The sequence below is a fragment of the Anomalospiza imberbis genome, chromosome 5 (assembly GCF_031753505.1).
Source record: "Anomalospiza imberbis isolate Cuckoo-Finch-1a 21T00152 chromosome 5, ASM3175350v1, whole genome shotgun sequence".
Classification (NCBI taxonomy): Eukaryota; Metazoa; Chordata; class Aves; order Passeriformes; family Viduidae; genus Anomalospiza; species Anomalospiza imberbis.
In genome coordinates this window covers 67,464,090-67,478,843 of record NC_089685.1, presented here as the reverse complement: position 1 = coordinate 67,478,843, position 14,754 = coordinate 67,464,090, and the positions used below count along the sequence as shown (strand labels likewise).

Genomic DNA, 14,754 nt, shown 5'->3' with positions numbered 1-14,754 from the left:
CAGCCCTGCCTGAGGCAGCATTGCCACAGGCTGTGTGGGGCTCCTGACAAGTGTGTGTCCATCATCCCTGTGATGCTGTCAGCTGGGAAGTGTCCATGTCTGGAGATGCTCAGGAGAGGTTAGTGCTCCCCGTGCTGATACCTGACAGCCATGATGCTGATGGAGATGCCTCCTGACAGCCCGGCATGATGCCACTGTGCTGCCAAGACGATGGCACCAGCATTCACTGTGGCCCCAGGGACCAGCCACAGGCCCGCGTGGGGTGGCACATGTCCCCACCACAGCTCCCAGGAACAAGCAGCCCTCACCCCCACAGCTGCAGCCTTATGCAGAGTGATCATGGAGGGATTTATCCTGGCCAGGCAAGGTGTTTCTGCTTCCAGATGAAAAAAACAAACTCACCAGGAAAGGACTTGTCTGAATCACTGCTGTAATGATATGGGGAGCAGTCTGGCCCCCAACGGTCCCATAGCCAAAACACAGGGGCAGGTAGACTGCTGGGGGGCACTGCTGCCTGATCACTGCATCTCCCACAAGCCCAGGACCCACTGGCAGAGCAGGGCATGGTGGCACAGCTGGATGTTTTTCTCCCTTTGAAGGCTGCATGGCTTGGAAAAGATTCTTGGCCAGTTTGAATTGCATCATGCTGTTCAGGAAAATACAAATATCCCTGCACTGACCCCACAGAGAAAAGCAACTGCTAGTTTTGTGCTGACGCTGCTGACCCAGATCCAGAAAAAAACTGGTCCATATCTTTCCAGATAAAAGGCTCTATTGTGTAAACTCATCCCTTGCCATCAACCCAAAGAGCACTGCCCACTGTCTGCTTAGTGGCTCCAGAGCCGCTTACACAGACCTGGGAGTACATCAGCCCCCGGGCTGGCACCAGGGTGGCAAAGGCAGGACATGGTGGCACCTGTGCCCCCTGCCTCAGCACACAGGCGGTGCCAGCTCCCTGCCCTGCTCTCTGCCCATCCTCAGGGAGCCCATGTGCTTTTTGGACTCAGTTTGCTCCTGTCTGAGTGCTCCTGCCACCCTCTTTTCTGTGCATCCCCCTCCAGCACATGCCAGAGCTGACTGACACGCCTTTAAAAATAACTCCTAGGTATGAAGGAGGGCAAGAGATGGAGGGGGATGACCGCGCCTGGTTGGAGAGGGACAACATCCCCGTTTGCCTGTCCCTGCCCTCCTGATGGTGCTGCAATGTCCTGGCCACGCAGCCGCTCTGGGTCGCTGCCTGCCCAGCCCGTGACACAAATGCTTTGCTGTGTTTTTGAAGCGCATTTGGTCCTGCAGGGGGGAGAGAGAGCTGACATCTCTGTTCCCTCTCTGCACTTACTGCAAATGAAGGGATTAGGAGTTATAATCCAAGATTCTTATTTTAAAGCGGCTTTTCAGCTCTGTGAGGGGAACTTCAGTGTGATGCTCCTGGGGGAGGTGGTGACAGAGCAGCTGTCACAGCCCCAGTCACTGCAACTGCTTGGGCGTTGGCAGCCGAGGCTCAGTGGCACTAGGGTGCTCCAGGCTGTGGAAGTGGCTGTGGGAGCAGCACTTCTGCAGGGAGAGGGAGTGTGTGTGCAGGGGACTCTGCAAGCCCAGGGTACAGGGGATATCTCACCACCGGGCACTTGCCTTGGCACCAGGGAGTGCATCCAAGCACTCTAGATGCCACCGTCAGGTTGCACTGATGGATTTACAGGGGTTTCCAGATGTTTTGAGCTCTGAAAAGATGCTTTTCCCAAAGAAAGGACTCTTCCTTTGGGAATGGAGGGCAGGTCTATATTAGCCAGCACTGTTCAAATGGGAGCTATCCGGGTGGGCAGCACAGCCATGGTGAGAGATGTGGCAGCCCAGCCCCTCTGACAGCATCCCAGCCATTGCGTGGGGATTACGTGCACCCAGCCCCGTGGGACTGCCCCCATCTCTGGCAGCACTGTAGACCCCAGGACGACCCTCCGGCTGTGGGGACTCCTTTGCCAGGCAGACGCTTGGGATCTGAGTGAGATCAGCTGCTGCTGATCCCCCGTGGCAGCATCTGCTCTTGGGATGCTGAGTGCCAAATTGCACCAGCCCAAAGCATCCTGCAGCCCTTGGAAAGCTTCTGTCCCCCACTGCCAGCAGTGTCTGCTTTGGAGAAATACACTGATCTTTCTTCTTTTGTATTTGTTAACTCTTTCTCCTTCTTCCTACTGCATTCATGACAGACCTGTATAAAATGTTAGCAAACTGCTGTTTATTTTTCACTGGCATCTCTGCAGCCTTTGCCTCTGCTAATTATTATAGCCGTGCCTCTTTTAGGGCAAGCTGACAGATGGCTGGGGTTTTATCTTTGAACAAGCTATTTAAATAGGGCTCTGGCTTTTCCCTTGCACATTTCTTTCCTGAGCTGCTGGATGGGTTGTCCTTTTCACCAGGGATGACAGAAGTTGTGAGTTGAGACTGAAGGCTGACGTCAGATCCCAGGAGATGGGTTCTTTCCTTTCCTTTTAGAAAGGGAAGAGCATTCTGCCCTACTTTATGTGGCCCATAGAGTGCTGTCGTTTGGCTTTAGCATGAGAATAATGTTGATAACACCCTGATGTTTTAGTTATTGCTAAGTAGTGTTTACCCTAAATTAAGGGTCCCATTCTCTGCCAGTGAGGAGAGGCACAAGAAGCTGGGAGGGAGCGTGGCCAGGACAGCTGACCTGAATGGGCCAAAGAGATATTCCATACCATAGCATTCCGTGTCCCATACATAAACTGGGGGGAGCTGGCTGGGAGCTGCTGGTTGTTGCTGGGGGATGGGCTGGGCATTGGTCAGTAGGTGGTGAACAATTGCATTGTGCATCTTTCCCTCATTTTCATTATAATTATTATTATTATTATTGTTGTTGTTATTAAACAATTCTTATCTCAACCCATAAGTTTTACCTTTTTCTGATCTCATCCCTATTCCACCAAGGGTGGAAGGGGAAGAGAGCAAGCAGCTGTAAGGTACTTAGTTGCTGGCTGGGATTAATTCACAAGATAAAGAAAATGTACTGAAAAATCAAGCCTTCCATAATGGGAGGGAATAGAAAGGTGTACATAGAATATCAGGATGGGTATATATCACTCTAAGTGTTTTTACTGCTACAGCCTTGGTCCTACACTCCTGTGGAAGAAGATCTTTCTGTTCCCTGTGTTGTTTTTTATTTGTTTGTTTGTTTTTAATGAACTTGATATTGTTTGGGACACCCTACCCTTAATGAGGAGGAAAGATTAGGAAGACAGGATTCTTGTTTTCAAAAAATTCATTGATAACTGTGCCACACTGTAAGATCCCTAGGCTGGAGTATGGGTGCTGTATGAAATATGATCCAGCCCTACATACCTAAGAACATTCCCAGCTCATGGATTGTATGGTTTAAGATATAAAACAGCTCCTTAGCCAGTTTTTAACCTCATTTGCACTCATTAGGTGCAGAAAAGTTGCTTCAAGACCCACCAAGTGTGACAGAGCTCCTAAACTGGTTAAATCCCACAGCCCTGTTAACCATGCATCATCATCCTTGAGGCACCTGCTTATTTGCAGCCACCTTTCCCAGGTCAGGCAGGTATATGTGCATGACTCCAGGTTGCTGAATTAAGGATCTGGGCAGTCACTTTACAGAGGTGCACCTCTTCCCCAGCAGCTGGTGATGACAAGAAACCTCAGTCTGTGGGGAACGGTGGAGCCTGAGACTGATCAGCTGTGCCCCAGGCACCCCTTTTCAGCACAATCTCCCCAGAGTACCCCAGATGAGGTATAAAGGGACCCATAATGACCTTCACACAACAGTGACACTGCAGGCACACGGCAGCTCTGGGGCTGTGGTGACCTTCCTGCCACCACACTGCTCCTGGAGGACTCTCCTCTCTGTGTAGGTATTGGGATGGGTCTCTGACGCCCGAAGCAGCACCTTCAAAGCAGGAGGCAGCAGGCTGTGAAGTGCTGAGTTCAGTGGTGAGTCCACGTTTTGCTTGACAGGCGTGGATGGAGCCCACTTAAAGGAAAGCATTTGAGGAATGTGCTTAATTAAAAGTCCATCTGAAAAGTTTCAGAGAAAAATTTAATCTCAAGATTCTCTGTGGAAAAGAATGGTGTATTTTGATCAATTCCAACCACACTGTGTATCAGTTATTGCACATAATGGATGCTGTATAGCTATAACAGGGTACGGATGCACTGTGACAATTGTGGTATTTGCTTTTTGGGTTGTAATCCTTTATACCAGCACTACCTATACATGTCTACATAGTATCCTTCCCAGAGACACTTGCCATCTTCCAATTAATAACAGTATCTGTACATTGGAGCAAGTGAGGAGTGTTTCACATATAGACAATCTGGTTTTATTGCTTTCATCTTTACTTTACAGCCAGGTGTGTGATCTGAACATCAGGCAGGAACTTTAATAATCTTCTGTTTCAAAACATCTTAGAAAATGCCTGTTTGGGAAGGGCTGATTTATAATATATCCATGGCACACAAAAACATAAATGGAAGCCTCTGAATCCCTGGGATATATCCTGTCTGTTTCTGGGAGGGATTATACTCCCAAGTATTTCATGGTGGGCCTGGGGATCCAAGGGATTCTTTGAAGCCAGCAAAGAATTTGCAACCTATAGACAGGATTTTTTTTAGCAGGTGCAATCTGAATCCAGCATCTATTGGATCCAGCTGCAGAGATGTAGCTTGCCTTCCCCCACTCATTGCAGAGGAGAGCTCGCTTTGTGTGCACATGCTTGATTCTCTCTCAAAGGTCAGTTCATCAACCTTGGGGTTATGCTTTGTGTAAATATGCACTTATATCTGATCTGCACAGGAAATGTAATTTTCCTTACGTGTCTCCCATCCAAATGTTCACCAAGCCTGAGCCTGCGTAGCTGGTGAGATGTGCTGCGATGGTGATGCTGCGGCCAGCAAAGCTGTCTTGCTCAGGCAGTACATGGTGCCTGTGCCCCATAGTTTTGTCCAGCACGTTCTGTAGAGGTACCTACATGCTCTCTGAGGTGTAGTCCTGTGTGTTGGCAGGTGGTGTGAGCACTGCCCCTCGGTGTGTGCTGCTCTCTGGTGCACAGGTTCCTGTGTGGCCGCACATCCCGCAGTGCACAGGCAGCAGCGAGTGCTCTGCAAGGCTGTGCGGGCCTCGCTCCCCAGAGGTGCAGCCTGCACAGCTGAGAGCATCCAACGAGATGGACAGCAATGAGCTGTGGCACAGAAGGGCTCTGCCTTTCCCCTCACTGTTTTCCTCTCCACCTCCTTGCAGGGGTGAATTTCACAGTTAAGTTGCCACCTCCTGAACAAGTTTATTGCTTCTTGTTTTCCTCTGGATCTGATCCTCAGAGAGCCTGAGCACTGAGCTAGCTCCTGCTGCTTTCGACAAGAAAACAGCAGTAGCCAGAGTGGGCTGCCCCTGGGGCCAGCAGGAGTCCAGGATGCTCAGCACTCCAGGGAGCACCCCTTGGCACGTGGTTGTGCGCTTGCGCACGCCGCTGGAGCCCAGGGACGCCCAGGGTGGGGGCTGAGGCAAAGAAGACATTGGAGCACAAGTGACATTATCTCAATATAATTTCTAAAACTCTATTGATTGAACAGATAAAATACCTCTGATCTATTTTTGTTATTTTTGTTACAAAATATTAGCCATTTGGACTCTTTGCTAGGTGTGACCACACCACTTTTCCCAAAGGAAGCTTTTGTTGGTGATATTTACAGCAGGAGACAGGTACAGACAGACAGGTGCTTTCAAAAGCCTACGCATAGGTAACATTTCTGTTGTTAGATTTTTAAAAAGACACATTCAGATGGGGTTGTGACTAGTGTTGAAGAGCTGGGTGACTTCAAAGCTGCTGTCCCAGGCATGGCTGCGAAGGAGAGGGCAGGACAAGGACGGCTCTAGCTCACGAAACACTGCCAGCAGTCCCTGGAGCCTACACTAGCACAGTGAGGCAGCTGGTGGAGTGGGACATGGGGGGAGTTTGCTCAGCAACTTGCATTTCAAAGCAGAGACTCTGCCAAGCAGCAGCATCCTTGGTTTAGGGCTCAGATTGGTTTTGGAAACCTCAGAAACATGTGCACATAGTTGCAAGTTGAGCCTTCTGAGAAACAGGTAACAAAACTCAAACCCTTTTGGCTTGGAGGCCTTCAAATGCATCCAAATCTGGTGGTACCTTTCAGTATGAGTATTGATGAAATTAGAGATGTGGACCATACCCTCACCTTTCATCTACAGGAAGGAGAGAAAATGTGAACAGTGGGATGCTTTGAAAGCCTTGTGAAAGCACTAAGTGTTGCTAACCCAGCAGCCAAGACTATGGCATTAAAAATTACTATGGCAGCAGAAAAGCACTGCATTAAACCCAAATTGTTTGCAAGGCTCAATTCTCCTGTCACATTTTCCCATCCCTTTGCTACTAGTGCAAACAGATTCATTTCACTGGGCCTGCACCAGCATGAGCAAGCATCAGTATAGAGCCTGATGTAACACAGCTCAGTCTCTCCTACTGTTCAGCAAAGCCACCTTCTCATTTGGCCACTGACTACCCAACACTCACTACAGAACACTAGGATTCTGTTTTCTCTCTCCCCCTTGCTCCTTTTTAATATAGAAGGTCATGAATTTGGCAGCAAAAAGACACTGGTTCATTTGGGTTGAGCTAATCTCTGCAGCAGCTCCCTGTCTGGCTCCTCCACCTGAAAGATTGTGCTAGGTTCATGATCAGAATCCCTGCTGTCAAGAGCTGGTGATTTTTCTTTGGGCTGGTCCCTCCAGGTGGGCTGTGGTACACATTTTGTCCTTCATGAGGTTGTTGCTGAGATGCCCCTCCTAGCCTGCACCCTGTCAGTCTGTGTGCAAGGGTATCTGCTCACAGCTGTACAGCTACACTGAGCCTGTGTGTCTCGCTGGCACGTGGGAGGACTGCAGGAGCAGACACTACAATAGATCAGATGAGGTGCAGATATGTTTTAAAGTGCTTGTCATCCTTCCAGACCAACCTTCAAAGGGAAAAATAAATAAAATCAGTATTTTGAAGTGAAGTCTGAAGGGCTTGGCTCCACAGTGGAATTTTGACCAACCTGTTCCATGACAACCTGGAACAGAGTAGTTATGTGCCTCTCCAGCTAAACCAAACAGAAGATGTGGTAGCCAGCAGGCTAGAAGACAGCAAGAGTTATCTACATTTGCTTCTCTGCCCAAAGCTCAAGGCCAGCAGTAGCCTTTGCAAGGTCAGGGAGACAGAACCAGCTCGCCCTGAGAGAATTCTTTGCCTCGGGTACCTCAGCACTTCAGTTTAGTCACTTCTACCCTTCATCCAACATGGAGAAAGGAGTCTCAAGCAGTTTCCTTATTTCCTCTTTAGATCCTTGTAGCTCTCCCAATCAATTATTAAAGCAGCAAACATCTTGTGTAGGAACTTCATAGGCATTGTTATAAATATTTTATCTAAAAAAATGATTTCCTCAAGTATCTTAAGAATTTTTGCTGTTGTCACTTTGTGTTAAATGTCAGGTAAAATCTAATTTATTTATTTTAACACACACACAGAGCTTCGTTGGCTCACTGTACTCTGGAAAAAAAACCCAAACTAGTACTGCTGTTCCTCTCAGACAGTGAAATAACTACTGGGAAGGGAGGACAGTGCCAGTGCCTCCTGGACACCCATTCCACTGCAGCAGTGAGCAAAAACAACAGCAGCTACACACTGCATGACCGAAAATGGCAGACGCCACACATGCTCCTTGGGAAGTTATGGGCAGCTCAGATGAGGTTCTGGCTGCTGTGAGGCAGCAGGGTGTCACCCTGAAGGGAGTCAGCAGGAGACCAGGCCAGCTGTGCCTCACAGCTGGCTGGGGGGTGAGGGTCTGAGCTCTGCACAGGGGTGAGGACCTCTTCCAGAACCCAGTTCAGGATGCAGAGCATCCAAACTGCCCTGGGGGGCTGGCTAGGAGTAAGCTTCTCTGGTCCGGAGGGAGACTGGGCTTCTATTCAGGGTTTTCTTACAATCTTTTCTGTCATCTGCTTCTGCAGTCTTCCCTGAGGCTCTGCTTGTGGGCTCCCAGTCAGTACATTTGCTATTGCAGATAGAAGTGTCAGCCTGGTGCCCAGCAAAGCAAACAAGTCAGACCTCTTGGCACAGCTGAGTCCATGGGTCATGCTCAGACAGAGGGGGACCTGGAAGTGAGCAGGCTCCTGCCCTGGAGGGCTGGATAAATGCAGGAGACCTGTCACTCCAGCCCCCGTCTGTTTCCCTAACTCCAGCTGGGCTTCTGCCCAGGTCACATGTATGAACTCTCTCCCTGAACATTCCAGCACAGCCATCAAGCACCCAGGGAGCACTGAGGGGAGCCAAGCCCATCCCTGAGGCACAGTGGCTTTTGTCACTGGCAATGGTCCCAGAGATCAGCACACTGACACAATCCCTAAGGAAATTGTTGTGTGGCTTTTACCCCACAAGGTTAAAAAAAGTTTTCTGCATCTGTCTTTGCTGTCCCCCTTTTCCTGACATTTTGCACATCCCCACCACCGGCAACAACTCCTGCCATTCCTTACCCTACCATTGCATCATCAGCACCCAGTACTCATGTCTCAGCCTTGCATGGGAAGAAAGAGCATTTCTTTCCCTCATAAAATAAAATAAAAAATAAAGGCCCAAAAAGGCATTCTGTCCTATTTTAGAATCCTAAAGTCAATCTTAAACCTCGAAGGGAGCTAGAATGAGTGAGTGAGACCAAAGCCTTTAAGCTAATTAATACCTTCCCCTCCCTACTGCACAAAGAGATTTTTTTTTCTAAAAATACATCCACAGCCCATTTTTAATGCTGTCTTCCTTCACATCAATGTCCCAAATAAAGCAGAGGAGCTGAGCTGTCATCTCTATCTCAGGATCTGCCCCTCCTCTCACTTTGAAGCTGGGATAGAGAGGGAGAGAGAAGAGGCCTTGGAGTCTGGTATCTGGGTAGCTTTCCTATAGGAAGGGCTGATGGAAGTAAGAATATAGGGGTAAGAGATACAGGCAAGAAATACAGATGGGACCTCACATGAGTGGTCTCCAAAAAGTCCCTTCCCTCTAGCACAGGTGGAAGAGCCTAAGTGAATGGCATACCCACCCTAAAAGGTGAACATAACACTCAGCTTTGCTTTCAGAATACAAAAATGCAGGTGGGCAGGAAACACAAAACCAGCCAGAAGAAGGAAAGCAGAGGTGAGTCTGTTTTAGAGAAGACAATCTCCTGTGTGTGTGTGTGTGTGTGTGTGTGTGTGTGTGTGTTGAGGTGAGAGGGCACCTCTTGGTGCTGTCTCTTTGGAAAAGTACACATCCATTCCAGGAAGATCCCTGGACTGAACCCCTCCCTTCTGCTCCCTCAGAACTGCTTGGTGTTTCCTTAGTAAGCATGCGCATACATATGCTACCATATAGGTGTATTTACATGTGGTGAGGTCTGCTAGGTCTCATCAGAGGTCTCTGGTACAATGCTCCAACATAACAACAGAAAAGGTTTGGGTGTTCAGTGAGGCCATCTTTGTGTACTTGTACTGCAGCTCAGGACAGTCTCTCCTCCTCTCAAGCTCTCTTCCACTCGTGCACTCCTTCATTTGGAGCCGGCTGCTGCAAGGAGATAATACTTGGAGAGCGATGAGGAGGAAGCGTGGCAAGTGGTGCAAGTTCTCACTCCAGCTTAGCAGGTGGCAGTGATAGTGGCAGGGAGAACTCCACCCCCAGGAATGTCCCAAGGTATGGCACAGGTGAGTCCATTTCTCTCTGAGGCTGGCGAAATTTCAGGGTGGGTACAAACCTATGGCCAGATAAATGCAAGGCAGGAAAGGAAGCTGAGGAGTAGGAAATGGAAGACACGGTGCCTAGAAAGCAGCAGGTCATCAAGCCTCTGAGGAACAGGGCAGCAAAGTGCTACATGGGGACAACACGAGCACAGAAGCCAGCTGGGCTGGCAGGGTGTGAGGATGTGTGAGCATGTAGGTTGGCAGTTTCTAGAGATGGCTCCTCACAAATAGCATCATCTTGAGGGGAGACAAGGGTAAGAGTTAGGTCTGTTGGCTTTTTTTTTTTTCCTTTTGTTCTTGTTTTACTAAAAAATAAATCACAAACTAGATCTCTATAGGCAGAAAGGGTCCCTGGGAGGTGGTGGGGAAGGGAAGCGAGGAAGTCTGTGCTGTTTGGTGCTGGTGGTATGGCTACACGAGGCTGCGTGAGCCACTGGAATACCTGCGCCTCTGAAGCAGCGAGCTGGGGGGACAATACTGGTGGGGGTGGTTGTAGGGAGGGGGTGGAGGTGGCAGGGGAGGCTGATGGACCAGCTTCATGGGGGTCCCAGGGAGCCCACTGCCCACACCGCGCCAGGGGGTGGAGGTGCAGGCGTCGGAGGTGACATAGCGTGTCAGAGTCTGGTTGAGGGCCGGCTCCATCCGAGCGAGGCACGGCTTGTCCAAGACAATGACTTTGACAATCTGCTGGCACTGTACAAGTGTCCCCGCCGAGGCAGGGTGTGAGGGCGCCAGTGCTGTCTCCAGCTGCTCCCGTGGCATGTTAAGACGCATGCTGGGCTGCATTCCACTCCCGGGCCCCAGGGCGGAGTTGTGCTGGTACGTTTGAAGCCTGTTGTGAATTGACACCTAGTTTAGAAACAGCCAAAGAAGCATTAAATGTTACAAGACTTTTCCCATCCGCTGCTGCTGGCTGCCCTGAACCCCCACCACCAGACGACCTCACATGCATTCAACCCTCCCTCCCTCAAAAAACCAGAATAGGTACGACCCTGGCTGCACAGGCCCCCTCAACAGCCCCATTGGCCACATCCAGCCTCAGTGTTCCTGCTCTTTACATCACGTCAAAGGTGGCAGAGCCGGCGTTCCCAAATACAGTGCAACTTTGATTATCCAAACAGCACAGGGAACACAAATAAATTCTAAGAGTGGAAGTGTCCGTGAGTTCTCATGGAAATGAACAGACCTCGAGGTCATGACTTTGTCCCCACCAGCAAAAAGGAGAGGGGGACCAGACCACAAGGTTTCAGATAATCGAGGCTGTACGTTTCAGCAAAATGACAGCAGCTGAATCTGAGATAGAGAGTGACAGAGAAACTCAAGCCTTTCCCAGTTCCCTGCCTTTCTAAGTAGGAAGGTACACCACATGACTGGCTAATCTGTTTACAAAGGAAAAAGCAGAAACCTAGCACGGTCTAGCATAAGGCAGCTCCCTCTGATCCATTTGATGGTTTGTCAGTGAAAGGAAATGATTAAAAAAAAAAAAAAAAGAAACAAAAAATGCCCATCTAGCTCATACAATGATAAAAGAAATTCATGATGAAATGGCAGCAGATTAGATAATCTCAGAGAAATGGAAATGCTCCTCTACTGGCAGAATAATACTTGGTCAGCTGAAAGCAGGTAGGGAAGCAGGAGGTCATCAGGCTTTCCACATCGAGATGTTTATAATGGAATCAAATAAGGGAGCTCACTGAGACCAGTCTGAAAAGGACGAGCTGGCCTGGACAGGAGGTCCCTGGCAGGAGATGTGCAGCAGGGAAATGATGCTTCTCAAATGATGGATAAGGTTATAGTTCCTCCTGGCAAGGACATGGGCTGACAGAGACCCCAAACCAGAGCTAAATTGCTGGCTTAAAACAAAATGTCAGTCAAGTGACAAGCCCTGGGTAGGAAACAAGTGCTTGCAGGTTGGCGTGGCACTTCCAGCCAGGCAGGGGTGAGGGTGGGACAGTGGGGCTGCCTTGAGGGTCTGGCAGAGTCAGCAGCTGCACCAGCAACTGGGAAGGAGAAGCTGTGAAGTGACCAAGCTCCCCACCATGCTGCAACGAGGATGAGCTGTCTGTCCATATCCAGACATGGAGGTTGCTCAGACTCACCGCACAGCAGGACATAATATCATGTCAATATTTATTCCGGTGATGGAACATCCCACAGGAAAAACTGGTTGCTGGGCCACGAAGTGTCAATGACATTAGGATACATGGAAGCCATTTTACACAGGGAGACACTTCTCCCAACAGGAATAGGAAACTGCCTGGCAGAGGCACCCTATTTCCCAGGAAGGGGTATCTGCAGCGAAATAGGGTGCTCTCCAGGGAAAAGAAGTAGCACCTACTCCCCACAGAGAAGCTGAATTATTTAAGTAAATATATGTTGACAAGAGGGGAAAGAACTACCCTGGAAAAGGGAAGGTTCAGGACAATGGAGATCTTTCAGATGAGAGAGAGTAGGAAGTAGTTGATAAGATTTTCAGTGTGAAGATTTCATTTTCCCGTTTCCTCACAGGCAGTGAGAGTATAGGTATATGTGAAGAAACAGGCAAGCCACTGGACATTCCTGCAAAGATAGATGTACACAGGACAGCCAAGCTCCCTGCCTAGGAAGGTGAAGCTCTAAGGAAAGTCTGGTGTACAAAGGCCATGCTTAATCCCCTTCGGGGGATGGAGAGACAGAGCTGCAGAGATAGTGCAGGAAAGCTGGGCTGTGGGGAATTTGCATGTGATGCTGCATGGAGTTAGCATGTCAGGGAAGTCCTTAGTGGGGTTTTCAGTGTCCCCAGAAGCAGTGGGGTGGGTTAGTCTACAGCGTTTGGGAGCTTGGTCCATGAAGGATGTTACAGTTATAGAAACGGATTGAAAATGCTTTGAAGTTTAGTTTGGATTTGAAAGTTGTATTACCCGTCCTAGCAGTAACTTTTAATTGTATCTCTGGAAATTGGTAAAATTGTCAGTCTGGCTGGGGAGGCATTGATTAAAACCTGAGAAAAGAAACAACAGAGAATGTGAGAAGTGCTGAAGTGAGAGAGAATTACTTACCTCAGCTGCTCTGCACTCTACTTACCTCCACTGTGCTGTCCGAGACCTTCTCCCCCAAATCCTTCTTGCCTTTGAAATAAAACAAAATATCTCACTCATGAGATCTGCCCCTCTAGTCAAGAGCTGGCCCTCATACTGTGGACTGGAGAGTTAAAGGGAGAGGTGCAAGGCCAATCCAGACCCTCTTGCAACCTGTTAGCTGCTTAGTGGGGTAAGTTTTATCAGTTCAGGGAGGAAAATTGGGCCAGGTTCTTCAGAAGTTACCCATGCTCTATCAGTAGCAGCTCTTTACCAGGTATTACAGCTACAGACTGGGTAATGAGACTTCAAGGGTTTTCCTAGGGTATTTGCAGAATGTATATGCTCTCATATTTCCACTATTAGGCCAAGGCTAAAGGATACAAAACGGAACACTTCTTTTTGCAGTTATTCTCACAGAAACCAGTGAGAACACGTTTGCAAAGGCAGCACTTCTAGAGAAAAAAAGGTGGGTGCTGGATGCCCTCTTACCTGTTGGAGAGCCTTGTTTAGACTGCAGTTCCATCTGGGCTCCATTGGTCCTTAAGGAGAGATTCTTTGTTCCTTGCTGTTTCTCCAGTTCCCCTGCAAAACAGACATATGGAAATAAATGAGGGGAGGGATGGAGGGAAGGTTGCCAGCATATTGAAGGAACAAAATGGGAAGTCAGCAAGGAGAATTAATGCAAGGACATCACAAGTGAGTGTCAAGAAGGGAGAGAGGAAAAGCCAAAAAAAACCCAGAAACTGGAGAGGATTTGATATGTGAAGAAACTTAGGTATCTCTATAGGACCTTCTACATATGACCTACATTTATGCAGGATTGGCTAGTGCTGCACAGATGGGGACCACTGCAGCTGAGCTACTTTGGCTCATCAGTCTGTACATGGAAAGGCTACATGGACATCTTGTCTGTATAAGGCCATGGAGTGACAGATTGCTTGCCCTCAGGACAGCTCTGTTAAAGGTACGAGATCTATCTCAGATATTTACAGGTCATATTTGCATAGTCAAAGGAGTATGGGACAGAAGAGAATCTTCTGGGTGTGACAGTTTAAGCTTCTCTGTTCCAGGCTGCAGTATCTCACTCCCTGTTTCATAAGCATCCTAAGTAGTTAAGTCCTTCCATTTTTCCTGCTGGCCAGTGGTCACAGAGTGTTTTTCCATCCTATCAGTGAACCTAGGAAGGAACATCCTGTGCAGACTTGTGCTGCTCATCCTCTTTGCTCCTGTTCCTGAAGACTTCCTTTATCCTTTTTGCCTTGTAGCCACATGCAGTGTGATGGCATTGGAGTGTGAATTGTATGAGAGACCCTTACATTCAATTCGTATCTGTTCCAGTTCTGTCACTTCTGCTATTGACTCTTTCAGGTCTTCCACAAACTTCTGCATTTCCTCAGCACCCAGAGCACAGAAGTGTAGTACCTGTTTTTTCTCTGAGCCTGAAACTGGAGTCACCAGTGTAATGCCATGGGGGTAATCTGAAAAAAGATGTGCCAACAAAATAAAGAGGTGTTAGGCATTCTTGATGGAATAGTTGGTTGTTTTGGTACATCTGAAGGACAGAGAGTTTTCAGCATGAGTCCAATGGAATTGCACACCCAGAGTTTGTCACACTGCCAACTGTGGGAACCTGCAGCACGGCAGCCCTCCAAGAGAACAGAAGGACCAAGCTGCAGCAGCAAGACAAGTGTCACCAGCACCACAGTGCTGCCAAAACCAGAGAACTCTAGCTCTTAGTTATTTCTAGTGCAGCACTGGGCCTAGGAACCTGAGCACAGAGGCAAGACTGTAAAGCCTTTCTCAATCTGTGGAAGAGTAAACAGTGTTTATGAGGCCAATGACACTTCTCCTGTGGGAGGTGCAGCAGGAGAGGTTGTCTCCTGGGATCAGAGCCATTGCATTCACAGG

The 14,754-nt window shown here is 48.7% G+C and overlaps 1 protein-coding gene across 4 annotated transcripts in view; it reads right to left on the bottom strand.

Moving 5' to 3' along the window:
• Positions 1-4,332: 4,332 nt before the first annotated feature.
• The window catches only part of IQSEC3 (IQ motif and Sec7 domain ArfGEF 3), a 97,588-nt gene continuing 87,166 nt past the window's right edge, over positions 4,333-14,754 (bottom strand). The window contains exons 11-15 of one of the 4 annotated variants that reach the window (XM_068191723.1): positions 14,163-14,324; positions 13,336-13,428; positions 12,851-12,894; positions 12,688-12,767; positions 10,479-10,619 (exon numbers count right to left, since the gene is read on the bottom strand). In XM_068191723.1, coding sequence (XP_068047824.1) covers positions 12,693-12,767; positions 12,851-12,894; positions 13,336-13,428; positions 14,163-14,324 — 374 coding nt within the window. In that variant the 3' untranslated portion in view covers positions 10,479-10,619; positions 12,688-12,692. Of the gene's footprint in view, positions 10,637-12,687; positions 12,768-12,850; positions 12,895-13,335; positions 13,429-14,162; positions 14,325-14,754 lie in introns of all 4 variants that reach the window. The other 3 variants (XM_068191722.1, XM_068191721.1, XM_068191725.1) reach the window with 3 other exon arrangements.